General features: G+C 45.1%; 1 protein-coding gene across 1 annotated transcript; it reads right to left on the reverse strand.

Annotated features, from left to right (window-relative positions):
• Positions 1–27,930, reverse strand: LOC112954855 (calpain-14-like). The gene is made up of 27 exons (XM_026048121.1): positions 27,777–27,930; positions 27,510–27,671; positions 26,384–26,462; positions 25,772–25,911; positions 25,571–25,694; positions 21,800–21,874; positions 21,250–21,611; positions 18,497–18,566; positions 17,450–17,568; positions 16,576–16,712; positions 15,243–15,417; positions 14,451–14,516; positions 12,997–13,082; positions 11,696–11,770; positions 10,895–11,058; positions 10,047–10,210; positions 9,279–9,290; positions 7,573–7,778; positions 7,027–7,063; positions 6,638–6,700; positions 4,988–5,045; positions 3,236–3,300; positions 2,946–3,014; positions 2,731–2,809; positions 2,425–2,541; positions 1,741–1,796; positions 1–1,461 (listed from the first exon to the last, which is right to left on the reverse strand). The coding sequence occupies exons 7-27, from the start codon at positions 21,478–21,480 to the stop codon at positions 1,435–1,437; spliced, it is 2,076 nt and encodes a 691-aa protein (XP_025903906.1). The 5' UTR covers positions 21,481–21,611; positions 21,800–21,874; positions 25,571–25,694; positions 25,772–25,911; positions 26,384–26,462; positions 27,510–27,671; positions 27,777–27,930; the 3' UTR covers positions 1–1,434.
• Between the last annotated feature and the right edge of the window lie 26 nt (positions 27,931–27,956).

Raw genomic sequence — 27,956 nt, forward strand, 5'->3', positions numbered from 1 at the left:
TAGTCTGTGCACTCAGGTGTGAGGCAGAGAAGGGAACAGAGGCATGAGAGCTGGGAGAGGGCAGGTGCTTCAAGCTGGGAGCCTCCCCAGGAGCCTGGCGGGTGTCAATGCTGTGACACCCCTGTCAGGAGCCCTGCAGCCTGTCCTGCCTCTCCAGTGACACCACAGAGGCTGCTCACGACGCACAGATCAGCTGCTAGAGCCAGAACAAGTGCAACYAGAGCTATCTACTTACCTGCTTCTAACAAAGGCACTTCTCATAAAACCAGTGTGAAAGTAAGGCGGCCTAGAAGCAGGCTGTGCTAGGGAACAAGGAGCAGGCTGTCATCTTAAATGGTTAATGAGTGCTGATTGGGAATGCTTACACAAAATAGGCTTTCTCTCCAAATACACTCATACTGTYGCACAGACTTCAGTGCAGAGGGCAGCACATATCTGAGCTCAGGTTTTCTTGGTTTATGGTTTACCTTTAATCCACAGTCTTCCTCACACATACCCCTAATGGGCATCTAGGAGATTAAACACTAAAGTTTTAGAAACAGGGAAGGCTGTCTAAATAARCTTAATATAAACTCCTTCCTACAGAGGTGTTAGAGCATGGTCTTTCATTGTGTGATTGCTCCCACAGAAGTCCCATTTTCATTCTGTACCCAGCTTAGACCACATGCTGGAGAAGAGACCACCATTCTTCCCACAGGAATGCAGCAAAGTCAAAAGGGCAACCTGTGCCAGGCATTTAGTGTGGAAACTTCCAGCCCAAATAGTTAAATGGTAAAAAAGTGAAAAAAAAAAAAAGGTGCTCTAGACAGCTATATCAAGTAACATGGACAGTGTTTCACATGAACAGCACTGCTTCCAACATATTCTCTAATACTGTTCACAGTTATGCATCCAGTTTCCACTTCTTAGTTCAGGAAGCCTCTACTCTTTCCTCCCCCCAAGTGCACAGACCCAAAAACCATGGGTCTCGCAGCTGCAGAACTGGGAATTGTCCTTTTAGGGGCAAGGACTGTTCCTCTCCCAGGCTCGAGAGGCTGAGCACAGTACAGCCCCATCACTAAGCACAGCCTGTGGACACTACCACAGTATATATCGTACTATAACAGTAATGTAGTATCAGCATTAAGTAGCAGCCCCAATGACTCAGCCTCCATGGTGCCCCACTGTGCACCCATAGCAGCAGTCTGCTCTCAAAAGGGATAGCTAACATGAAATAAGGCTTAAAATAAATACATTAATTAGTAAAACTTCATTTCACTGAGTCTATGGGCATTAGATCAGCTCTGCTTTAGGTGAAACCTTCATGCAAAGAAAGACTGCAGAGGTAAGCCCAGAAAGTCTGATGCACACAGATTGTAGATATAAAACCGCCTTCCTGATCGTGGTACAGGATTGTCCTCTCCTCTGCAGCCTGTCAGGAGTCATCATGTCGTGTCAGGAGTACAGAGTCATCATCATCCACTGGAAAACAATGCAGAAAGGGGGCTGAGCTCATGCATGCCACAAGAGCTCTGCAATATTCACTACTCAACTGGAACTTGAGGCATTGGAGATTTCCTGTCTCYGGCCACAGCAGAAGCCATAGCCAGGCACGGGACTCGGAGCCTGAAGCTTCCTGTTGCTTCAAACCTAATCCTGAGGTGATCAGGTAGAAATGCCTTTTAAGGCTAGAGAACAAAGCACAAGGTGCTGCTTGCAATGGAAGAAACTTGCATTTGTCCCTCACGGAACGGGCTTTACCTCGGACTCCCGGAGGTAGATCCCTTTGCCATCTTGCGTTAAGTTGCGAAAGGCCTCTGTAAGAGGAAGCAGGAAGCATTAACTTGAGAGCCAAGAGGTCAACACTGACTGAGATCCACTCCCCAAATAAAAAATATCCCAAAGGCCAAGTTTTACTCTACTGATAGGGGTGTGTGTATGTGTGTGAGATGGACACTGCTGAAGTAACTCTGCTATGTCACTGACTGCCCAGCAGCCTTTCACATACTGCTCTCAAACCTCAAAATGCCAGAGGCCACCACCTCTGACACCGCAGCTTGGGATATACGGGAGGTGTCTACAGTACCTGTGCTCACAGATATCAATTGTCTCATCCTCGTGCCTGCAGTCCCACCAAAGGAACATTCCAACATCCTTTGCCTCTTGGGGAAAAAAGTAGCCTCCATCTGAAGTTTGCTCACTTCTTCCACAGGGACCAAGCCACCCTACTCCGTGCAGGAAGCAAAACCACTCCAATTTGCWGGAAGTGACTAGCAGAAAGTTAAGGGGAAGATCTTGATTTCCTCTGTATCAGCCCCTTGCTCTGCCCGCTTATTCTTGTTTACCTGAGAAGAAACTCAAACTTTCTATTTAGGCCCTGCCACTGCCAGCTGGAAGAGATGTGGAAGGGCTGGGTGTCACAGGGCAGCCCAGCCCCAGCCTCACCTCCCATGATCTCCACGCGCAGCATGAAACACACGAAGCTCTCAAAGCTGATCTGCAAGTCCGGGTTGCCGTATCTGATGGCCATCAGGTTACAGACCTCATTGCTAAGTGAGATGCCTTCAGAAAAAGGGAGGGGAAAAAAAAAAAAAGAAACACAGAATAAGAGGACAACTCCCAGCTGCCAGGTCCCTGCCCCTTCTCCAACACCTCTCTACCAATCTTCCCCTAAGTTTAGCTGATAGGGACCAGTTCAAATAAGTGAACACTGAACTGGAAGAGACTTGCTAAGGTAGGCAGTGGGCTCACCGGTCTCCTGTACAGCTGCATGCAACTCCACCAAGTCAAGCCTTCCAGATCTGCTGATGTCTCTTTTCTGGAAAACTTCCTGGTTAAAATATATACATATTTAGGACAAAAACAAACAAACAAGCAAGCAAGCAATAACTTAGAAAATCAGAAAATGCCTATGAGATTGTAAGCAGGGAGGTATTATAAGGGGAAAATGCAAATGATTCACATACCAAGTAGAAAAGCAGCCTCTTCCAGAGGACTCTGAACTCCTGAATACTCAGYGTGCCAGTGGCATTCAGCTTCATGTGAAAATTAAAGTCCAAACATCTCTTGGATGGAAAYCCTTTCCCAATTCAATTCCATTCCATCACAACTGTTATTAGGGGAAGTGAGAAGTTTGATAAGCAGGGACATAGCCTCATGGCAGAGAAGTYACAGTGATACCCCATTGCCCCAAGAAATAATGCCCAGGTAAATGTATTAAATGAGTCAGAAGTATCGCTCATGTCAGGAAGGATACATCCAGGAGGGCCAAAATACCCTGGCAGGCATCCAGGCTGAACCTCAGGTGAAAGCTCTGGAAATCTGGAAGGAAAAAAAAAAAAAAAAAAAAAAAAGAAGAAGAAGAAGAAGAAAGATTATTTGCAGGAATCATTTGACAGCCCTCAGAAAAACGGAGGCTGACAAAATTCCCCCTCATTTGAGAGCACTCAGGCCCCAAAGCCTCCATGAATTTTTTCACCCGCTTGAGCAAATGCATCATTTATGATGATAAAAATATGAGGCAACAGGATGGATTCTACTAGTCTCAGAAAAGCCAGCGTGAGCTCCCTGCAGGCACACAATTCGGAGTGAAATATGGTGCACTATCGCCAGCTATTAGASAAAATGGAAGGAAAAGGACATCCAAAACTGTAATCCCAAATAAAATTTAGTGCATGACCTTCAGCAAAGTCATTTGACCTGAAGAGCTTTGGGGAACAGCACTGCAGATTAATTGAAACCCTTGTGCTTAGTGTCTCTTTCTCAAAGACACTGCCACCCTGTTAAAATAATTAAAAGTGTAGAGGCAGGAATCACTGAAAAGACATGAGAAGTAATAGAAATATACTCCAATCTTGCTGCAAATCATGATTACAGATGGTCTGTAGACTTCCTTAGAGCAGAGGACAAAACCATAACTCACCAATTCCTTCTCTGCAGAACCTGAAGATGTTTTAATCTTGCAATAGCCCTGTTTATTAAATATGGATCAAGTACTGTAAAGATTTGAAAGGAATGCCTTAAAATTGATCACTTAGCACCTCACTGTTCTCACAAATAAGACAATGCTTGGTGGGTGACTTTGGAAAGACAGACCAGCTCTACACCATCTCTGCAGAAAAGAGAGTGACATCAGACACCCTCAGCTGAAGTGGAAAGGGGATCCCATCAAGTGTTTATTCACCCTCCTTGCTGCCTGGAACTGCTGCACAGTGCATTTATGTGCTGCATGTAGCTTACATGAGTGTAGAAACTGGACAGGAAAACTGTATCCACACTCAGCTCCGACACGTCCCTGTTGCTGTTCGGGGGAGCAGCTACTGCAGCGCCTCGCTGCCCTTCAGGCAGGTACTAACAATGAGGGGCCTGTGGAGGGCTCTGGGCTGCYACTGCCACGGAGTGGATGTCACAGTCCCCACACAAGAAACACTCCTAGTGCTCAGCTGCTTCCCACAAGCACGAGTGACACTGGCACTGCAGGCTCCTGCACTGCCACCTTACCTGCCAAACACCAACACCTCTGGGGACAGGATCTCCTCTGTGCAGTGCATGGCAAGGAGGAGTCAGGAGGAACAGCACGAGCCAAGCACACCAAGATGAAGCTGAGGCCTTTGTGCAGCCTAACTCCTGCAGACCAGGCTAACTTTTTACACCTTCTAGGAGYGGGACTACCAAGATTGTCACAGTGACAAGGGGCGAGAGATGGCTTCAGAATCGAGGCTGATGTCAAGCCCGACTCTGCATCTACAAGCCTCATCTATACCTGCTCTCTCCTCTRTTCTTTCAGCAGTTGAAATTCGAAGCATGCCAGCTTCTCTTGTAAAATTTCTACCCTCTCGATTCACAGCCTGAGCAAATCCTTTCTCTTTCGGAATCTAACATTGGAACAGCCACTCCAGTCAAACTACAACCAGTTTCTCTTTTCCCAGAATTCCAGAAACAGGTGCAGGAGCTSTGACTTTTCTCTAAGAGGTTTTATTTTGCAGAAACATTATTTCTTAGCACTTACTTCTCCAAGATACATTATTCAGGATCCTCTGGAGCTGAACAGCATTTATTTCAGGATTCTGAGATATGGAAGACAACACTTTATGTATTAAATTATATATTTATATACAAAAGAGACAGAGAGAAAAAAATAAATCAGTTTCCTCTCTCCTTTGTTTCCCAACATGTCCTAATTCTCTGCTTTTCTGGCCCCTTTCCAGCCACTGTGGAAGTCAACAGAAAGAGTCACTTTAAATATAAGACTTCCCAGCCTGCAGAAGCTGCAGTTTGCTCTGGTGCAGGTTCTCAGGGCTCCAAAGAAATCAATGCAGTAGTGCAGATTTACAGAGYGAAGATCCAGACCATTAACCTTTAAGTCCTGGGGCCATCTGTCCCATCAAGCACTCTGTTGAGAAAGCTTCTTCAAATATTTCAATRTATTTTATCATTTACAAGCAAATGCAGAAGTGGAAACTTTGGAACACTTTCTTTCCAAGTTTCTCYGAGTAAAGTTTTCCCCAGTTGTTAAATAAATGTCAGTTTGTAAGATGTGGAAACTATAGTATGTTTGGTGGATTTATTTAAGTATCACTTTTCAAAACAACATCAAAAAGCCTTTTTTCAGATCATCAAGATATGTAAGGGTAACACACTGGGAAATGGCAGTACTTCCATCTCATGCTTATGCAAACTTGTGCCTGCTGGCAGCAAAAGACGAGCACCTTGCAGCATGTGACAACACCTACCACATCTGAAACTCACATCATTTTCAAAATCAAATTCTTAAAAAGTGGCYAAAAAAAGCACATCTGTTTTTTTTCCTTAGCAATATTTTAATAGAAGCTGTTCCTATCAAAAGCACAAAGGTGTTTGGGTGAAATTTTGTTTTCCAAATTCAGGGTATTTGTTAAATAAAGGCAACTTTTTCCAAAAAGTGAAACATTTGCACCTCTCAGAGCAGCTAATGGGATACCAAAGGTCAGCTCCTTCCCAGATCAGGGCTAGAGAGATCACCCAGAGTATTTATCTTGCACTAGGAGAATTACTGAACATCAGAGGTGATGGGTCTCTTTATAACTCTTTTGCCTCACAAAGCAAGCTAGCAGCCATCAACCTGTGATGAAGCAGTGCGACATAAGTGAGGGATTTTGGAGGGTGTTCTRCTCTAATAAATGACTTCCTCCAGTGAAAATAAGAATATCCTGCTGGGTCGGATAGGTCCCTGTAGCCTAGCAGTCTATTCTCAGCACTGGCAGTAGAAATGAGTATTTATGGAAGGCATGTGAGCCTGGSATTAGGGATGTTAAAAAGGACCTCTCTGTCTGGTCCTTTAGTGCCTATTTGCACTTGCTGCCCATCACTTTGTCTAACTCCTTTTGAGCCTGCTGATTCTGKCACACCAGCAGTGCTCTAGAGCAGCAAGTTCCAGGAGTTCACTCCTTGCTGTGTAGAGAGGTTCTCCTTTCATCAGTGCTAACCCATTCCTAAGCTTTCTTGGTGCTTTGCAGTCAAAGGTGCCRAATGGAATCAGTACTGTGCCTTTATCCCAACCTCTCTCTCTTCCCCACACTTTCAATTTCAGATTCTTTTGTTCAACCACACCTTTTTTACTTTGGTAGAGTTACAAAATAGCCTGGAGGACTTACCCTTTGCAGCTCATGAACGCACTTACCTGTTCAAAATGCTTTGCAAAGAAATCTTCCCAAATCTTGCCCTCATACCTATCRACAATTTCCTTCAGGGTGTAAGAAAAAATCATTGACTCAATGAAGAGAAGCGTGATCCAAGACATAACCACAGGAGACACTTTCTCAGGACTGTATTTCCTTCCCCTAACTGCCACCTTCTCCCCACCAATGCAATTAGTGCTATTGTCACTAATGCAGCTCATGGCTTGTATAGTTCCCACCCCGTAGAAACTGCCTGTAAACCTGGGTGCCCTTTGGGAAGTGCCAAACAGGAGTGCTCATAGTCTCACAGACTCTTCACAGGAAAAAGTAACAGGAAAAACCTGAAGTTCTGGACTGAAGAGAGAAGCCCAGATCTCCCATGTCAACTCACCTTGGAGAGAGTGAARCTGGGGTTCCCACCCATCTCCCTGGAATTGAGAAAAAGGGAGCACGTTAAGGAGATACCCCACAGCTACACATATCACAAGTGGCACTCCCCATTCCCAGGTAAGGACCCCACCCTGCTCTCACACTATATATTTTTTCCCTAGTATTTCAAACGCATTAGGAAAAGTGACTGTGACCACAAGGCTCCCAAGGACTGCTGGAGTTTGAATTCTCCAAGGCATCTTCTCTGCACAAGCACCCACTCCACCACTGCCAGCAAGGCCTCGTTGCAAATCAATGGTGCACTTAAAAGGGCCTCCCCTTTCCAGTCTCCAACAAGGGAATGTTGCAACAATACCCTGCAGAGGCCTAGCCCAATTCTTCCGGGAGAGAACACGGCCCAAAAGAGTGTCTCCTGCCARTCCTAAGCTAATGAAGACTCACAGCCAACCCTGCTGAGAACAGTTCTTCTGTTGTCCTCCCCATTAAAGCCCTCCCATCCCASCACCCCAAGGAATTAGCTGCCAGCAGAAGGGCAGCAGCACCTCACCAAAGGACATGCTTGCGGGAGAAGACTCGCAGGATGAACTCGGACTCCTGATGAGGCTCCAGGGTGCACGGGACAATCACATAGACACCAGGCTCCAGGTGGAAGTCCAGRGACACCTCCCGCTCATCCACAAAGAGCCGGTGGTTGTTCACAGGCTGGTGCTGAGAGAAAAATGCYGGGGGCAGCTTTCTGTTGCTCTCCTGGAACTGTTGAGGGAAGAAATAAAGACATACAAAAAAAGCCATGCTCCACACTAGCTGAACAAACGGACAAAATGCATGTGTAGAAATCACAGACAAAAGAGAGACAGCCTGCCCTGATGCTGTTGACTTCTCTGCGGAAGTGGCTGCAGGTAGGAGTTGCTCTAGAAACTGCTCTTCCCTAGTCAGAGCACTCCTCTTTTCCCATATGTACTGAGCACTTTGTCTCCAGCTTGTCCTTTGCATTAGGGATCTGGGAGCAGATGACTTTTTGGAGTACCTGTGATCTGAACACATCACAGAAGCGACCTAATCCCTATCCCTGACTATGCATGTGTCCCTCTCTGCCTAGCATCCTTGGCTCTCAGACATATTTGCAATGCCACTGAGTTCTCAGGACACAAGCCAAATAAATAAACCCACCAGCTAAGACCACTGTCACCTCCTGATCTCAGCTGCTCCTCAAGACATGTAGCCATTTAATTGCCCAGCCTGGTGGCAGAGATGCTATTCCTCTTCTTTTGTCAGCATTTTTCACACTAATAGAACAATCTTTCATCCGAGGGCTACAGGGTTGTTCTTCTCCACGCCTTGTATGTTAAATTCAAAGTTTTTATACTTCAGTCAATACCGTGTCGCTGTAATTCCAATTCCTTAGAGGTTCTTCGTTCACCACCCCTCAGTATTGATCTTGGCAACTGATACAAACCTGAAATTGAACTTCAGGCAGCCACCAACCTCCCTCCCACTCCATTATCAGGGGTCCTGCAACATTACTACACTCAGCCAAGAATTTTAACTTCTTGTAACCCTGATAGTGCCAAAGAGATTTAACACAGGAAAGACTGGCACCTTCCTACACAGTTACCATAATCTAAGTACCCTAACAAGSAACATACTGTCTTACCATACATCCAAACTAGTTCTTTGCCAGCCCAAACTCCTAGGGACTCTGACTTCAGAGTTGTTCTGAGTAGTAATGGAAGGAAGATAAATCATTTCAAGATACAAGGAGCTAAATCTTATCCTGTTTTTACAGAGCCCTCTGAAGCTGGGGAAAAAACTGGGACATATGTAGGGTGTTAACTTCCAGAGACCCTTCTTAGGTCCCAAAGGCTCTTGACTATATAAATGCTTGGCTCAGGAAGCCAGAAAAATATATGCAGCATCTGCTCCAGAGTATCCCCATGAAGGAATGAACCAGAGCAAGCTCAGAAAGGACAAAGTGCTGATGCCATTTCTAAYGCTTAGAAGGGCCCATTACAGAAGTTGAACAGATAACACTCCTATTCAGGACATTTAGGCCTTCTTCATACAGCTGCTCTTCAGAAGAGTCAGTTGGTCTCTCTGCTTTAACAGTGACTTACTCGGACACCTTACTKAACTTGAATGCACCGCTACTGGTTGTTGGACCAAGGACAAACCCAACTCACTGACACACCACCATAACAGCTGCATCAGCCCAGTTCCCTCAGGAAAGGCCAACACTGGTGACGAGGGACTCACCTGGAGGCCCATCTGCAAGGAAAAGAAAGAAACAGAGCATCTGTCAGCCAGGCAGCCCTCTGGGGCACAGCCAACACAGTCATGCTGTTGCCCTGGGAAGTGACTCTAGGTCCCGCTGGGATCTTTTCCTCCCAAACTTTAGCTCACCCACCAGAAGACCCTTCCCCACAGCATCTCTCAGTAACTGTGCACCTTGTGACAGCAGCAAGAGCTGTGGCCCTGTTCAAAGGGAGGACAGCAGCTCTGGGAGGCACTCCAATAAGCAGGGAATTTGTGGGGGAAGCTTCAGCTCCTCCTAGTGACACCTGCTTCCCTGGGAGTACACTGGGAACCTGTAATACCCCCACAGTGGCTGCAGCTGCTTCACACCAGGAATACCTCTCAAGTGTGATTTGCCACAGCTGGAAATAGCCTGAGGGCACTCATACTCTTGCCCCAAAGTAAGGAATCTAGGCACCCTGTCCAACCCCTTGCACACACTCTCAAAAAATGCAAAATAATTCTCTGAAAGGCAAAATCATCCTCTGAATCAACAGGCTTTTCTCCACTGCTCTGCAGAGTCTGACAGCCAGCTTGCTAGGGAGGTAAAATGTTGGGTACAGAGCCTGAGGGAGCCCAGTCTTCCCATGCAAGGAGAGTGGTCAGAGGTAAGGAGCAAAGAGCACCCTGTGCACCTGTGTCTGCACAGCTCTCCCATGTGCAGGGGCTGGGAAGTTTCCCAAGTTATCCAAAGAAACCCAACAAGAATGACCAGACCCTGCTTTGCACCTTGTAGAGGGAAAAGCCAATGAAATGATGACGAGCTCGGTTCCGGTGTTTGCTGCTGTGTTTCTGGATCAGGGATATAAGCACTTTGCAGGAGCCCAGGCTTTTCCTATTCTCTTCAGCTGGTAAAACTCTGAGCCAGTACTGGGGGTTCATCCAAAATGTGTCTAAGAAACAAAAGAAAAAAAAATTGGTTGACCTAGTTTTCCATCACAAAATTGCTCACTTTCTACCTACACAATGCCTGGCTCAGACTGAGTGGGTCACAAGGCACTTGTAGACCCCACAGGGGTTTCATCTTAGGATAGAGGTTACAGGTTTCTCAGTGGACCCTCTCTGTAAGATAGGGACAAAGCCCAAGGACACGAAACTGCACTTCTGCTCACCCATAGCCAAGAGTTTATTTCACTTGTAAATGTATTATCATTCCTCTGTCACCTCTGTGTCCGGGCTGTCTGACTCCATGTCCCACCTGCTCCATTTCCAGAGGGGTTGAGCACGTGCACTTTCTGTTCAAATTATTTAAAATACTACATCCTCAGCACAGTCTGAAGCTTTAAGGGACAAATCCAAAGTCCCAAAAGAGATGAGTGTTGATGRCTGATCCTAGGACTCCTGAAGCTTGTTCCATCCCATAACCAGTCCACTGCCCTATGTTCACAAGTAATGCAGCCTCTGTGGCAGCAGATGCTAGACAGGCCCTGCTAGYTGCTTATTTCTGATATTTGTGGGGAGGTACAAGGAGGAGGAGGGCATTCTGCTGCCAATTTTGTGTTAAAACATGCTGGGAGCTGAGTAAGCAGAGTGGTGTCACCTCAGAGGCCCCCAGAAGAGCCCTAAGCATCACCCACCGCTGCGRAATTCCCGGCTTCCTCCTGCTGTGCTTCCTTTAACCCATCTCCCACTCTTCAGCGAGTACATCCACTTCTTCCCATCTTCCTGGCTCATCAAGTCTGGAGTTAATTTACAGATAATCAGATCTACAAAATGAACCTTAAAATCTTGCAGAGACATCCTAGGAGAAAGAAAAAAGTGCCAGGAGACATTTTGTCAGCAGTCTAGTTTAGTCCATATGGCTTGTGAAAAGGGAAGGGAGCAGGGAACTTGGAAGTCGCAGCATCATGTGTCACATATGGCAAAACTCGTATTTCACTGGGCGGGCAAGAAGCAAATGTCTGCTCCAACAGCAGCATCTAGCAGCAGGAAACACACAGCCGAAGTTTCAGCAAAGGAGAGCAGCTCCCAGATGAAGGCACCACCACCAAGAGAGCTCAGTGCAGTGACACAGGCAGCAACATCGCCACCGCGTGGCACAAGTAGCAGAGACGCAATGAGAAAAATGAACCCAAGCACCCTACACATAAAAAGTGGGACAAAAAGCTCTTGACAGCTGCCCAGGTCTCAGACAGCGCTGGGAGGCCTGGGGAGTGCTCTGCTTCACCCTCTCTCCTGCCATTTAAGACGGCTGTGTCTTTTCCAGGCCAGCACACCTACTGCTTCTCACAGCATCGAAGGGCAGGCAGGGGCTGTTACAGAACAGCTCGCACACGCCTCCAACAAACTKGCAATGGGGAAAACCAAGGCACTGCTTCAGTTCCAAGCATAGTCCCAGAGCTACCAGGAAGAAAAGCAGGCTGAGACTATGCCATTACCAGAATTCTCCATCCTCCTTCTTTCTCCTCAGCAAAATCTTCTCCTTTGGACTCAGCAACTCCCATTTATAAGAGCTGAGGGGAAAAAAAAAAAAAAAAAAAAAAAGCCACAGAGTAAAAAAATCAAATTAGACAGCATAGTGTTCCTCTATACGAGCAGGCCAAACCCCTGACCCCACATATCTCCACATTTATCCTTTACTGAATAAGGCCCCCTATGCCTTCAGCCCATGGAGACCCTGTCCAAGCACTCCAGGTCCCATGCAATGCAAGTAAACAGCTCCAGCTTCTCTAGCAGAGAGCAAGAGTGCTCCATTTCCATCAGCCAGTCCATTCACCAACACATGCAGCCTCCAAGCGCTTAAAATATAAAATTCTAGATCTGTTTTGTTAGTTTATTTTCTATCAAAGGAGGCATAATAGGAAGAGTGTTTGGYGTAGTGAATGAATGACTAGGACACTGCAAGAGGCGGCTGGGAGTCATTTAAAGGCAGGGCTGCAGTATATTCCTCAACTACGCTCCTCCACAGCAACAGCTGTTATATTGTCACCAAGTGACAGACGTGAACCAAAATAAAGTTATCACTCTGCAGACAAGGTGAAAGTCACTCACATTCCCAACGCCTCCCTGGGCTCTTCCTTTCTCCCCATCCCCACCCCTAGACTCAGCACACAGAGTCTGCAGCTTGGAAGAAAGGAATACGCTTTGCTTTTGGGAGGAAATGGTGCTACTCTCTTTCCTGGATACCAACCAAAACATCCAGCAAACGCAAATACAGGGCAAATATTCCATCATTAACTGCTTCCTCTGATCCCATATCCCACTCACTCAAAGAGCCAGAATAGAGCTCTTCTTCACAAGCACAATTCCAACACTTTGCAGCATGTCAAGGCCTTTATTTGTCCCCTTCTGTGATAAAGTATTGTGTGTCCTAAAATACACTTTTTGTTCAAAGCCTCCTGMATAGTTAACCTGTCCCTGGGACTTCAAACGCCATCCAGATCACAGCAACACGGCCAGCATGTSATGTTCATATTTTGTTTCCTCTAACATTCAAAGACTGAAAAAGCAGGACGCAGTCCATTGAAGCAGCACATATGAAGTGAGGCCAGGAGCACGGGCACTCACCGCTGCGGATGCAATTCCACCGAGTCACTGCTTTGAGACCAGAGGGTCAGTGTAAGCAGCTGTGACTTATTTTAATGCTGCGCTCAGCACTACTTCTTGCCTGAAGATGGCAGCATATTTCCTTCAAGAGAATTCCCTTCTTGTTCAGCATGAGATTGCAAACTTAACTCACCTGTCGCTCCAGTCTCCTTTCCATTCAATTTTCCCCCATGGATTTCTCAGTCTCACTAAGTTTTCTGGTCCATAGTGACAAGTCACCTGCAGAATACAGCAACACTGTCATCACTAAGGTCTCAGCAGCGCTCACCTGGTTTAGAGCACAGCACCACATCTGACATTAATTCAGCAATGGCTTGGCTYTCACAGAAGCCAGCAAATGTGAAAGCTACAGACATGTGACTGAAWGCAAGTAGCAAGAGATTAAAAGTTTTTTCATACTTTCTATAAGCAGAGCCAGAAAGCTCACAGATTCATAACTTGGAGGCCTGCCAGCACATCCTTCCTCCTTTCCCACACCTGTTSACTCCATCGTTATGGGAAGGCAGGACTGTATTACCAGGAAAGGCAGATCCCAGCCCAAGGCAGTGGCACAGCACAAGGCAGGCAGTGGGGTGACCACACAGACGAGCACCTCGTGAACTGGSATGCCACGAGCAAAGGAGAGGCGGGCTGACTCAGGGCTGCACCGACAGCAAACAGCAGACCAGCTCACCTCCCATCTCCTCCACGCGCTCAGTCCTGTCCTGCTGCCCGGAATTCACCCTGTCAGAGGTGCCTGCCACACTGACTGACCTCAGCTGATAAAGTCCACGCCTAAACCCCTCCTGCTGCGTGCAGGGCACCCAGCCCCTCTCGCAGCCTCCCTAGTCCTAGTCCCTCTTGCTGATGCACTTGATGTGCTTTCCCTTCCATTCACAGCTCATGTCCAAAGCCTTGCAAAATCCCTTGCCACTCTTATCAACATCCTTCTGGAGCTGAACTAGATGGTCAGGCATCAATCCAGAGGCAAAGGTTAGAGTGAGACCATTTTGAAACTACTATTTTACTGTCCCATGCCTCTAGACTAGAAATCTTTAGAGGTTTCCCCGATTCATCTGCAGACCAGTAGGGTCTACCTGATATTCTCTGCACTGAAGCCCAGTCTGACTCCCTTCTTGRTTCACATTTCCCTATGTAGTTTTTCATACTTTGGCCCTTGCATTCAGTTGTCTTTACTACTGTCACCCCTCCTCTGACTTTAGGGGAACACTTCCCTCCAGGCAGGTTTCATCTCAGCCTCCCAGCATCCCCAAGGGCCATGCTCCTTAGACCTCCTTACCAGCTAAGACACATTTGTAGGTACTTACTGATATTGTCAGTAGAGTTCTTGTGAATCATTCCCACCCTGTGAGATATGCTGAGCTCCAACCATTAATTATCCTTTATGCCAAACCCACAATACCAAAACGGACAAAGGGAATATTTACACAGCGCTCATTCCCTCTTGCACTTAGATTAAGGAGGGGATTTCGAATGGCACTGAAGAATGTCCCACAGCTGCCCTGGTTAAGGGCTGAACCCATGACTGCAACAGAAACTGCAGACATCCAGACAAGCCTGGACACAGAATATTCGGGCTGTTCTTACCTTTCTAATACCAATCACCGTGTAGGCATGACCAGCAACAAGCCCATTCTTCAGGACCTTTGTTATCTGCATACAAGGAAGAGAGGCAGATATAAAATAAACCTTTTACTCTACCCAGCAGGCTCACACTAACAGCCAAGAGACCTGCACAAGCAACAACCCTCAAATAAATGAGAATTGTTTTGAACCCAAAAGAAAGGCAGGTCTGAGCTCCTAATAGTCATATTTTGCAGCGTGGTTGCAATTTGGAAGGTTGATTGGGCATCTCCTTTTGTAAACTGGGGATCTTTGCCTAAAGACCAGCTCTTTTTTTTTTTTTTTTTTTTTTTTTTTTAGTTCAAGAAGTTACATTTAGATCTGAAGAGTAGTAGGATTTACCAACAGCTGAAAGGTTGGCCTAAGGCTCAGAAGCCAAGGTTTGATGCCATGTGCTGACCTCTCTAATCCTAGCTCTAAGCTTATTCCATGACTCTCTGTCTCAATGCTCTAGCCGTAAAATTGGAACATTCACTTAACAAAAATGAGAAAACAAAGCAGGTCCTTTTCCAGCAGTCTTTTCGATAGATGAGTCACCTCTAAACATAAGAGGAAGCTAAGAGTAACAGAGAATCCATACTCTATAAGAGTGAGCAAACCCTAATAAGGGTAAGAGCAAACCCTAATAAGAGTGTGATTTACACAAAAAGTCACACGTAGCAGCATTGATTCTTTACAGGAGTCACTAGCTCAGCAGAGAGAAAAAGGTCTTGAAAGGCTCTCAGCTGTAAGGCCGTTTGATGTCATAAGTCTCACCCCTGAATGTGTCTGACAGCCCATGAGAGATCTGCTGTAGGTTGCTCTTGTCATGATATCCCACAGATCAGGAGGAGCTGCTGCCAGCTTGATCGTTACATTAACACCACCTGTGAAATCCACCAAGGCTTCTGAAACTCGCCCAATCTGCAGATCCTCATAGGAGCCATAGAGTCTAACAAAAGAGATATCAGTATATTATCTGGGATATGGTGACAGAGAGTTGCTTGAGACCAGCGTGCCAAGGAAAGCCCATAATAAAGGTTTGCAAAAGCAAAAAGGTAGCTGTAACACATGATCTTTTTTAGAATATCTTTAAGAAGAGAGGAATCTAGCAAACTGACTGTGAGGTTGGCCAYGGCCTGGAAGGAAATCCTTACTTCACTCGTTTTCATCCCAGATCTCCTCCCTGAGCAGCAGTGAGAACATGCCCATCACAACTTCTGTGATAACTCTGCCCAGTGAATGGTGCCTCAACACCTCAGCAGAGACCAGGCTCTATGTCCTGGACCTTGAGAGCTCAATGTCCAGCCTGATTTTCTTCACCACAGCCAAGCAACTTTCTCTCTCTCTCTTTTTTTTTTTTTTTTTTTTTTTTTTTTTTGTCCTAACACTACTGCCAAATGAAAAAAATACTTTCTCTCCCCTTTTGTGGTCTATCTCCCAATGTTAACTAGAATTCTCAATCACTCTGCAGAGAAACTATTTCAGTCCCCAAACAACAAGGCCCATCAGCTATGTCCAGTTGTTTCCTTCTTAGTCCTTTTAAACCACTCCAGACAAAAATCCCTGGAGAGAAGCCAGTATTCTCAGTGTATGATGTGGCCTACTGAGTACCTCAGCTTTCAGGGACCCCAGAGCAGAAATCTCTACCATGACCAAAGGACATTTCTTCCACATAGCCCCAAAATGAAACCCCTTAAGGCTTTCCACAAATTAATAATACAGCAAGAGAAGTATCAGAAATAAGTCATCTTTGAAAATCTTTAATGGAGACCTCCTGTTCCTCTGCAAGTTCATATTTGCAAAGAAGACATTTTCCCAGCCAATCCACCCCAAAACAATGCTAAACCTCAGGGGACAACCACCCAGTATAGGTATGTTTTTAGGTCTACTTCTGAACACTTTAGAACTTTTGTATAAAGGCTTGAATTGATAATATCTACAACAGTGGCAGCTTTTATCAGTTAGTAATAGAAAGATGAAAACCATTTACTACACTGCATGTGAAGCAAAGCCTAGGAGATACATTTACAAATGACAACAAACTACGTAGGCACCAAGCAACATATTTTAGAGACACTATTTGCATAACTTGGAATGAGTCACTTACTTGGCATATGCCTTCTCCAAAAGGGCTCCCCAGAACACATTCTTGTAGACTGAGGAAACGAAGACCAGCTCCCCTGCTTCATTCACTGGTAGGAGATCATCAACCACCACATCAACCCATTTACCAAAGTGCCAGAACTGTCAGGGGAAAAGAATGAGCTGCTGTTTCCTTGTAAGAAACCTCCCCTTGAAATAACAGGAAAGGCACTGGGGCTGCGCCGCAGGGGCACTCTGAGCTGCCCTGTGGGGAGGCCTGCACTGGGTCAGAACGATTTGTTAGCTCACCCAAACAGCCAACACTTTGGTCCTATCTAAATGGAGGAGAAGGCAAACGGTGCATCAGGAATAAAAGGGAGATTAAGGGAAATCTCACACAGCTGAGCTTTCGGGGATGCAGTTCCCATCTGCAGGGTGGCAGAGCCACTGTAAGMGTGAGGCAAAAAGGGGGTAAAAGATTGGGGCAAACGTGTTTGAAGGTTGTTGGCATCACATAATAAATAGAGCTGAGGATCGGGATGGAGCAGTGCCCACAGCAGCTACAGGAAGCCTGGAAGCTTAACAGGAACCAGACAGCTGGGTGCAGGAGGGGGACAGGGGCAGGACCCACACACTGAAGTGTTTCACTACAGCTTTGCGAGACTTTGGCAGGATTAAAATCAGCACTAGGCACAGCTGGAGAGATGGGCTGAGCAGAGGCAAATCCTTAGAGCATCTCGAAGCAGGGGCCATGGGCTGCTCTCCACACCAGGGACCTCCAGGCTACTTCCCCAGCAATGCAAACCACGTACAAATTATCTAAGGGTGCGACAGTTGGCACCACCAAACACGACACAGGATTTCTGAGGACCTCCTAGGTTGCTGGGGAGGAGATGTACCCGGAAGTGGAAAATGCCAGCGTATTTCCTGTCAAAGCTTTGGTTTTGTGGCACAACTGCAGCCAGGATGTCTTGGTGGAACGTCAGCGCTTCCAAGGCAGCGAGGAACCAGCAGTTCCCTGCACCGAACAAATGGACAAACACAGTTGACTGACGAGTAAGTTGTCAGCCAAGTTAGAAAAACACCATCAAGATCCCAGCAGAAGAGCTATTGTGTTGATTTCTTTAAAAATATAACGACGTATGAACTGAGATGGTCCAGACATGCACTGTACTAAACAAGACTCTTTTTGTTTTGTAATTGTTCTCTCGTGATCTTTTTGTTTGGATAGTGTGTGATTAAATATGAAATCTAACAAGAAATAGCTCTCAATGGAAACATCCTGTTTTCATTGACATTATAGGTTTTTTCCTGTTCTCTGGAGAACACATTATTAGAAAAAAAAAAAGACTTTTTCTCTTTCTTTGAAAAAATAACTTCTCACAAGAGAAAAATCATTTTTAATGGATCTCACAGACAAGATTGTATTTACCAGACTTTGTGTCTAAGGGATTAATTAATTTAGCCTTGATCCTACCTGTTTGGCAGATACCAATATATCTTTTTACCTTGGGTAACAGAAGTGCAAAATTGATTTTTGCAAAGCTAGGAAGAGAATGTACCCACGCTATCTAAGTCTTACGTACACAGATAGCGTGAGCCTCCCATCTTCCTGCCTCTGTGCTCTCTGTTCAGTTGTCAAGCAGCAACATCGCGGACCAAGAGGTGCACACAGGCCCTTCCTGTTCCAGGACTAGCAAGCACTGAAGCAACAAAGTGCCACTTGCAGCTTGTGGGGACACCTCTCACCCAATAAACCCCACAGTGAAGCTTGCAAGGCTTTCTGATGAGTTTGGTCCATCTTATTAATTCACATTCATGCCAACAGAAATAATTAGAATATGTGTACCCTCTATTTGTATACTTAATTTTCTAGTCAAAATTCTTCTCAAATGTTCTCTTGCATATAAATATAYGTACATACTTAGACAAAGGAGCTTCCTTACCCACTAATCCTTGGCAGAGATCAAGTTGCTTTCTGTTTGCAGCATAAAATACTGGACTGCTATGTAAATCCTGGGAAGCACAAGACCAAAAGGAAGAGAGCCAAGTTAGTCACAAGGGAGATGCCTGAGCCTCAGGTTAGGGAATCCCTGGCTACAGAGGTTGATTTCATGAAATGAGATATCCAGTGTGTTCCAAGACKGGGATGTAAAAACCTCGTGGCTATGTGGCCCAAAACACTCTGCCCCTTCAAAGTCTCTTCACAATACTCAGGCAGGGTAGCCACGCTCCAGCAGCTGCTATTCTGGCTAAGCTCTAACTCTGTTGTTACCACATGCTCTAACTTGACCCAAGCCTGGGCATGCATTTGTGGTTGGTCCACACTGAATTTGGTCTCTGAAATAAGCCCGTGCTGCACAGATGCTGCATCAACAGCCACCAGCTCCTAGCGTGGCTCAGGAGTCTCTAGGCTGAGTAGAAATTATGCAGGTGAGAGATTAGAGTGTCTATTAAGGCATTACATATATTCYATTTAGCCTCCCATGTGGGCGCTTATTTAAGAATGACTGTCAGTGCAGCTCAGTCACTTYAGGGAGGCCTTTCTGCAAGCACATGCACACACAAAGTCTTTCACATAAATGCCAACAAAACTGACAAAACTGTATGAGGAGTTTGAGCTACTCTGGCTTAGCTTCACCAGTAACAGTGGACCATGACGTGTGATTACCCTGTCTCCTGGGGTGATGGGACCAGCCCTTGCAGAGCTCAACTACTGCAACCCTTAGGTGTCTTGGCTGGCCTCTCCACCCCGCTCTCAGTCTCCTCCACCAGCCCTGGGAGTTGCACACTGGCACACCAGGCCCTGTCCTCTCACATCTCCAACTGCTCTGACTGACAGCTGAGCTCCACAGTAACCGACGCCTGCTAAAGAAATTTCTCTCACTGGGATAAGAGTGGGTTTATGAATAATTGCTCAGAAAGAAAACACATTATTCTTTCCCTCTCACAAGTGACTCTAGGGTCAAATTAATAACCTAAGCATCAAATTTTTGTTCCACTGTTACGGCCCACAAATCACTCAAGCTAATTTTCACACTGTTGGCTTCCTCTTCAGGCAGTAGCAGAAAAATGGCAAATCCTCAAAAGGCATTTATAGTAATTAGACACCAAACCCCATCACTGACAAACTTGGGTGTCTAGTTGGCAGACTATCAGTCATGGATGCAGCAAGCTGCAAGCCTCCAGGCTCACTGGCACCATCTGAGCACTTTCTCTGCAGCACAGCAACTGGGATACAGAGCATCCTTCCTCAGGGAGTCACTGCAGTCACTGCCATTTGCAGCCTTCTTCAGGAGGGAGCTTCTGAGGCTTCAAGCCCATTCCACTATTTCTGGGACGGGAGGGACAGAATTACAGATGTGATGGACTTTTGAGGCTGGGGTTCACATTTGCCTTCCCTTCCTAGCTCCCTCTTCTCTGACGTGGCTACCTCTGCCTCTGTGCCTGGCAGAACCCAGCTTGAGTCTTGCAGGATCCTGCCTCAACACACAGCACAGGTGCCACTGACATATACAAAACCCTGAGAAGCAAGGCTGCCCTTGCCAAGCTCCCCAGCCTGCTTGGCAAAGGTGTCTCTACTTTCTTGCTGCATCTTTTGAGTTTTCCAGGAATACGGCCCTTCTAAAAATCAGTTAAATCAATGCTAGGGCATAACTTCACTAGGAAATGCCATCCACTCTCACCCAGCAGAATTGCCTTATGGACCCAGGACCATAAAGAGTCATTTCTCAGATATATCTATAGACCATTTACAGGAAGATCTCTCAATTTGTTGCTCAGCGGCCCAGTAAGATGCATATTCCTTTGTTAGCAAGAGGCCAGACTTTAAACTCACAAGCCTTATGCTAACGGTGCCAGGCCCCACTTATGGCCTGTTAGATTTGTTACCAATTTGTTTTGAGAACTTGCTGTGTGAACAGAGCTTGATACCAGGTGCCTCTTGTTGTGACCTACTGCTTGAGTGTAGGCTAACAGCAAAGGCCTTGAAAGTATGGGCACAAGTTGAAAACAGAGGCCTCAGAACTAAAAACAACTCATTGACTAGTCACTCACTGGCAGCAAAAGCTCAGCCTTGAGGGCTGAGGGRAAAACACACTAAGTAAAATAATGAGAAGACTAAACAATTAAGCAAAAAAAACAACAGCCCAACAAGAGGATAAGGCATCTGTGACTGCCTGTGAAAGTAACAACCTCAGCATCACAAAGTATGTCCAGAGGACAAGGGCCAAAGGCCTCTGAAAACTCTCTGAAAACTCAGGCATCTTCTAAAAAGTCAAAATCCTGAATTTGGGCAGGGGAAGGAATCACTACGATGAGAACTGTCACCAGGGCATCACAGCAGGCTCCAGCTCCTGCAGCTGCAAGCAGGACTCTTGCCCTGAGGCCACAGCTCGTCTGCTCTTCCCCTCCCCTGCTGTCCCTCCCTGCTTCCAGCATTACTGCCTGTAATCCTAATGAGGCTGCTGCTCATTTGGCATCAAAGGCTTCAGAGGCAATCGTGAAATGACACGTTCCCCAGCTTCCACATAACATCTSATACAACATGGGCAATGTCCGAATGCTTTAAGGTACATCTAATTAAAAGACTAAGAGTAGGTCGGTTCTAAGACTAAGAATAGGTCAAGTCTAATACTGTTTGCTAGCTACCAGCTCTAAGCATTCACTTGCATGACAGCGTTCACTGAAAATCACTCACATGTGGCCTCTTCCACTGCAGCTTTGGGGGGAGTTTCTTCAGCAGTGCCCCCATCCCGATGGAGCTGATGTGAGCAGGGAAATTCTCATCTGTGAACAGGCACTTACTCTTCAAGCACGTCTCTAGCAATGCCTGGTAGTTCTGCTGGACCGGAGGGTTGTGTTTCTGGAAGACACTCCTGCCTAAGGGCATGGGTGACTTCTTCTTCCTTAAGCAAGGCAGCAAAGGCATGGTGATGTCCACCGCAAAGCCAGGATGAATTTTCCACGGAGGATCCTGCAGGGATCTAAGCCCTGCACAGTCCTAGTCAAAACTCCTTATTTCCTGGGATGAGGTGTCTTCTCCAAAAGAATTCCTGATTGCTRAAGTAAATACAAAAAGTAAAATTAACTCTGGCTTTTTAAATTTTCTCTTTAGCCAGCAGGGGAGGATGACACTCATAGAAGCGGGAGATTTAACAGCTTCTAATCTATCATCTGTGATTGTGCTCGAGGCTTCAAATTCACTGTAGATCCGAGTGAAGTCAAAATGAACAGCCCCACTGACTTACTGACTCTGAAGCGACACACACAGCTGGTCTCTCTCTCTCTGGACTTTAGGCTTTCCAGGGTGTTTTCAGATCATGCTGCAACATAAATGACAGTCCCTGAATCACATTCACTCATACGGACATACGGACATTTCCTCCTCCCCAAAAGAGGGGGAGAGAGGAAAGAAAATGAGGGTACACATTTTAATACAATCCAAAGCATAACAAAACGTGGAACATATTAGCCTTCAACGGTTATTTCAACATCTTTACCTCATCTTGAATAATGATACAAGTTCCCCTCAAGAGACTGCATTCCATCTTGCTGATTACCACAAATCCACACATAAAACTGCATGCCTGCATCAGAGATTCTTCTCCTTGGAATATTCAAGACAGCTGTTTCTCACTGCCCTGATAAAAACAGCTCAGTGATTTCATAAACCCCTTTTTTCCTACAACAGACACGTATGCTAATACTGGTAGCTCTGCTGCACATTACCAGCCATCACCTTTTGCTGCAAGGGGTGGGCTTGCATGGAACAGGACTGCAGAATTTAAAAAACATAGTAGATAAAGCATTGCCACCAGCGGCAGCAAGGAGAGCACAGCCCTCTTACCTGCAGTGCTGACTGCAGAAATGGTTCACGTTCCACAGTATTTGGAAGGCTTCCCTGTGGACAAGGCTCTGTGCTCAAGAACAGGTATACTTTTCTCTAGATAAAACATAGTTTCTCCCTCAAGACCTTGCTTGATGCTCACTGACGTTCATGGCTACAGCATGAGCAACAGCCACGGAGAAGGAATTAAGGCAAGAGGGGAAAAAAAAAGGCCTGGAGACTATTCTCCATGTGGATAGACAGACAAAAAAGGGCTGAAAAACAAACCCTCATTTTGATGCTCCCTAGGACAAAAGGGGCCAGCAACCGCTGTACTGTGAGCCATTCTGAACAGTAAATACTTGAGATCTGCTTTGCAGATAAGCATAGTGTCCATAGTGCCAGATAAAACAGCTGCAACCAGCTCACACCGCAGATCAGTATTTATTTGAAAAACACCTAAGCCTTACAGATAGGCTTCAAAATCCAGAGGTGAATGAAAAAACAGGACTTCCAAAATGATTGCCTGAATCACCTGAATATGCAGCCTCATTTCCAAGAAGCTGAGCTGGCAGCCCCTACCTGACACAGTGCATGCCCAGAGTGAACGATGCGAACACTCGGTGTGTTTTGAAAACCTCCCACGTGAACCCAGGGGTAGCTGTTTTGACTTCTGTCCCGAATCACCTGGAAATCTTAGAGCATAGGATGCAATGAAGCATTTTATGCCATGACCAGTCACTACTTATACACCTACAGTATATTCCTGGTGTTTAACCCCCTGTTTGCTGTCTAGCTTTAGAGCCATGTGTAGCAAGAGGCCAGAAACAGCTGCATGTGACCAGCCAAAATGTGCCTGCACGTCCCCTGTGTCCACACAGCAGGTTCCTGTGCTGGACGGTCAGCGCTCGGAGTGCTCCACCACGTCCTCTGGCCTGGGTGGAGCAGACTGTGCGTGTGTCTGTTCCAGCCATCGTAACTTCTAAGGGAGAGCAGCCAAGTGTAGTAACAGAGGTTAAAAGCTCTACATGGAAACTGTGAATGAGTAGTCTGGGCGGATCTGATCCTGTGTGCTTGCACATTCCTCCCGTATGTTTGCTGCCTGATCTAACTCCTTCCACTAAATTAGCATCCTATGATCTCCCTTGACCTTTCTCAGCATCTCAGAGGTCACGAGGTGGCCTAGTCCCTAAGTCTTAAGATAAGAATCTGAAGAATTCACCGTGTTTGCTTTTAGTAAGAGCAATTAGATCATGAAATAATTCTCTGAGAACATCCTTCTCTGTCTGTGAGAGAATTTGGAGTTAACAGGTCTGCGTCGAGGCTGTAAAGCCACCCCACACTGTTTACAAGTACCAAGCGTTTCCAGGTGAAATAATAAATTTAAGAGTGAACAATATAAATAATACAGCATCATTTTTTACCTCACTCTTGACATATAGTAGAGTATTAACTTAAAAAAAAAACACCAATTATTCAAAACAAATGTGACTATATGAAGCATTGTTAACCATTACCAGTCTCTAACATTCATGATGAAAATAGTACTTGCAACTACAGCCTTAATCTTTGATTAAACATAGTGGTATAATTCAGAAAAAAAAACCTCAAAGGTGACTCCTGCTCTTTCCACGGGCATTTTAGCAAATAGCACTACTCTGAAAACAAAAGCTGAACCATATTTTCCCACAAAGTAGACGGACCTACTAAAAGCTGGAGGACGCCCTGAACTTCCTGCGCTGTGTTATTGGCCCAAAAGGTGATGAAAACTTTTTCTGGTGCTGAGCCTGTCAAGGCAGCACAGAGAACCTGACATAGTCTGTAAATAACAAGTCCACAGCAGAAAAGGCTGTGTGTGGTTTACAGAACCATAATTAATAACTCTCCAGGCAAAGACACACTCTTAAAGACTTTGGCTGAAATTTTAAAATTAATATTCTTTGTAATACAAATTGTCTAAATTCCACTGAAATTAGTGAAAATCTCATTTACTCCAAATCTGCTCTGTCCTTTAACACTTAAGGTTACAGTATCCTAATTATCATAGATCCTGACTATCGATAACTCCAGCTAAAATTAAAAGAACCTTTTTATCTCTGAAGAAAACTCTGTGGCCAACTATCCGCCAAACTGTCTCTAACTAGCAAAGCTGAGAGAAAGGTGCCTGAAAACCAGGCTAGCTGAAACCCCAGCCTGTGTTCACAGACATTTAGGCCACGGGAACTTTGGGAGCTGTGGCAGGCAGTGCAGCTGACATGATTCTAGTTTCTTTAAATCACACCCATTCTTCTCCTGCTTGTTGATAGGAACTTTCTGCCTTCCCCTTTCATCACTTCCACAGCAAAGTACAGCAGCAGCTGGTCCATTCAGTACGGCCAGCAGCAACATGTAACTAATACACCCCTCAGACCCGAGAGGACAGCTTTATTTGACTACCATGTGCCTGTGAAACAGTAATAGTTACTTTTCTTTTAATGCTTTCTAAAATCTCAACCCTGGGGAGGCTGCAAACAGTAGCTGAAYGTCAGCACCAAGTCAGTCTAATAGTACATAGAGTTTGATGTCCTACCTTCTCCAGGTGTGTCCTCACAGCATGGAATAATGGTTCCACTAGTGGCAACAACAACTGCTTATATATGGTATATGTGTTACCTCTACCTGTGCATTTGTGTGTGTACATATATCTTGTCCACGTAACCCTGAGAGCTAGACCTCACCAATCAAATACGGTGATAGAAGAAGGAGGTGGGGAAAAAAAAAAGATGTTGTGCAACAGCAGAAAATTTCGGGAAAGCTCAATGAAAACTGTCCCACAGAAGGCATGAAAGAACAGGTCAGTCCATCACACAAACTGAATTTGACTCATCCAGCGGAAGGCGGCTTCCTTGTTTTGTTAGCCATTACGTTATTCAAGGCACACAAAAAAAAAAGCCAGTTCTCTATTTGTCACTGACAAGGTAGAATGCGTGGATGCATTTGACTGCATCTCGACCCACTTTAACCAAACTTCTGCTTTCAGCCAAGGAAAGAAATCACAAAGGAAATACTCTCAAACCCCTCCCCAAAGGTCTACATACAATCAGRGCATGTAGGAGTACATCCTCTCTACTTTGTCAAGCAGTAAACAGTTAACATTTATATATATATATTTATATATATATAAAAAAAAGTCTGATGGAAGTACATTTCCTACCACTGAGACATCCAAGAGTTACAGGAGAAACCTCCAATCTTCTGCACTGTAAKGACTGATGAAGTCTCAGGTGATTTTTTTCTGGTACAATTACGGACATCACTTCGGATTATACATCCCATATCTGCAATACAACATTCTTTCTTTGATTTATATATTTAATATGCAAGCTCTTTGGATGTAAAAATACTTCTCACTCACTGTATATATGTTATCCAACCCAGTGTTATCCTTTCCGGGAGCACTTCTGGGTACCAGCACCTTGTTCTACCCCAAGTATCAGACAGAAATGAGCAGTATGGAGCATCAAGGAAAAGGGCAGTGTATGAGAACCAAGTTACCTGAGAATCATGATAAGAGAAACATATTGGGAAATACTTCAGAGGAATACTTAGGAGCAAAGCGGGGCAGGACAGGGAGGCAGCAACTTTCCAAATTTTAAAGGCAAAGCAACGAGGAAGGGAAGGGACAGACTATCCTGGAAACAATTCTATTCCTAGGCCTCAAAGCAGCAGGTTTAGAAGTTTGCTCTAAATGAACTAGGTGAGTGTCCTTCCCTTATCTACCAAATTGATGTATTTGGTTTAATTCTGGGGGCCTGCTGCCCCTTCCTCTCCCYTGCCCCACCGCACAAACCCTGGTATTCCCTGTTGGACCCATCACTACCTGAACTTTTCACACTTTGTGCCTATTTGAGTTTCTTACTTGGCAATGAACAAGTGGTAACTATAATTTACCAGCAGGAAATTAATTTTCTAAACTACACTCTTTCCCCAAGCTTCTTGAAAGTGTCCAGACTTCTGTGGTACTTACTGAGTCACCACATCTTTGCAGAACTCGGTGATTTGCTCATGTGCCCAGTCTCTGATGACGTTGTCGGCAGAAAACGTCTCTGATTTAAGGCAGGGAGATAAGCAAACACAGGTGTCACAGTCATTTGACTTCACACAAAACCAGTTTCAGTTAAACAATGCTGTGTTCCACCTCCAGACTTCAGGTTTCATTTTTAACACAAACACTGCGTGACTTGCGTGCTGCCTCATGCACTTCCAGCAGCCTCTTCTGTAGCAAAATCTCTCAAACTGAGCACCTAGCGAAGTGACTGTCTGCAACCTCAACAGCAGGGACAKGGCTTGGAAATACAGAGCTGAAAGTTTAATCTGCCATAACTTGAGCAAAGTCCTTTCAAAATAAGGGCTAGAGCAGACCTACCTCCTCCCATGAGTATCAGAAACATGTATGTTATGGTCACTGCAATATACTCATTTCTGGGCAGGGCATTCAAGAAACAGCTTTTCTTTTTGAGCTGCTCAGAAACTTGCAACAAAAATAGCCCTTTTCCAGCATTGTCCTTTAATGAAAAATCACTGTTTGGAAAATGCTTCTTTGCTTTAGGTCTTTTTCTGCTTGCAAAACCCATCGCTTTCAGAAATATTTTAAAAGTATTTTTTTTCCTGATGACTGCCTTGTGGGACCAATCTCACCAACAAAACAACATTTATCAAAATGTGTCCTTCATTAGAAATGAAAAGGAATAAATAATAAAATCAGATTTAAATTTTAATTCAAAGTTTGCAAAAAAAAAACCCGTCTTTTCCTAGTTTTACTTTTGTGTGTGTGACCAGCTATATATTTCCACAGTAGGCAGAGTCCTTGAAGAAGTCAGTCTTCCAGAAAAAAAAGACTGAGAAATAGACTGAAAAGAGAGATAAAAGTGTGTAATATTTAGAAGCTGACTAAAGAAAATCCACAAAAATTGCAAGGATCAGTTGCAATTGGCACAGAGAAAAAAAAGAACAGAAGAAAGGGCTCTCTTCAGAAACTGCGGGGTTTATTTTGGGGGGGGACATTTAGGCATCAAGCATAAATATTTCTGACAAGTTAATTGCTCATACCTATCACTGTCTTGTATACGTAGGACAACCATGTCACTGCCTACCTGTATCAGCTAGTTCCCATAACCTGCACAGCAGAAATCTTTCTCACTCTTCTCTCCCATTCATTGCGTTCAGGAAGAGCATCAAGGTGTTCTAGGGAGATTTACAATCAAGGACTTCCTGGCCTGACCTTTATTCAGCTCTGAGAATACCACAGGAAGACACTAAGGAGCAATAGAGTTGTAGAAATAACCAGAATAGCATCTGAAGAACACAAATCTTAAATGGCAGAACTATCTGGAAGATGAAAGTGATTTTTTTTTCCTTACAAAATGAGAAATTCTTGTGAAACTTGTTGATTTCCACAGGGTCTTTCAGTTTCAGAAATTTTCACTGGAAACAATTCATCAGATTTTTCACATCAGACTCTCAGTCTACTTAAAAAGATTTAAAAACATTATTTTCACTTTCAAATTAGCTTTAGATACTGGCAGCAAAACAGAGAAGCT

This window comes from Nothoprocta perdicaria, unplaced genomic scaffold, assembly GCF_003342845.1.
Source record: "Nothoprocta perdicaria isolate Ctin4 unplaced genomic scaffold, notPer1 scaffold_51, whole genome shotgun sequence".
In the NCBI taxonomy this organism is placed as follows: domain Eukaryota; kingdom Metazoa; phylum Chordata; class Aves; order Tinamiformes; family Tinamidae; genus Nothoprocta; species Nothoprocta perdicaria.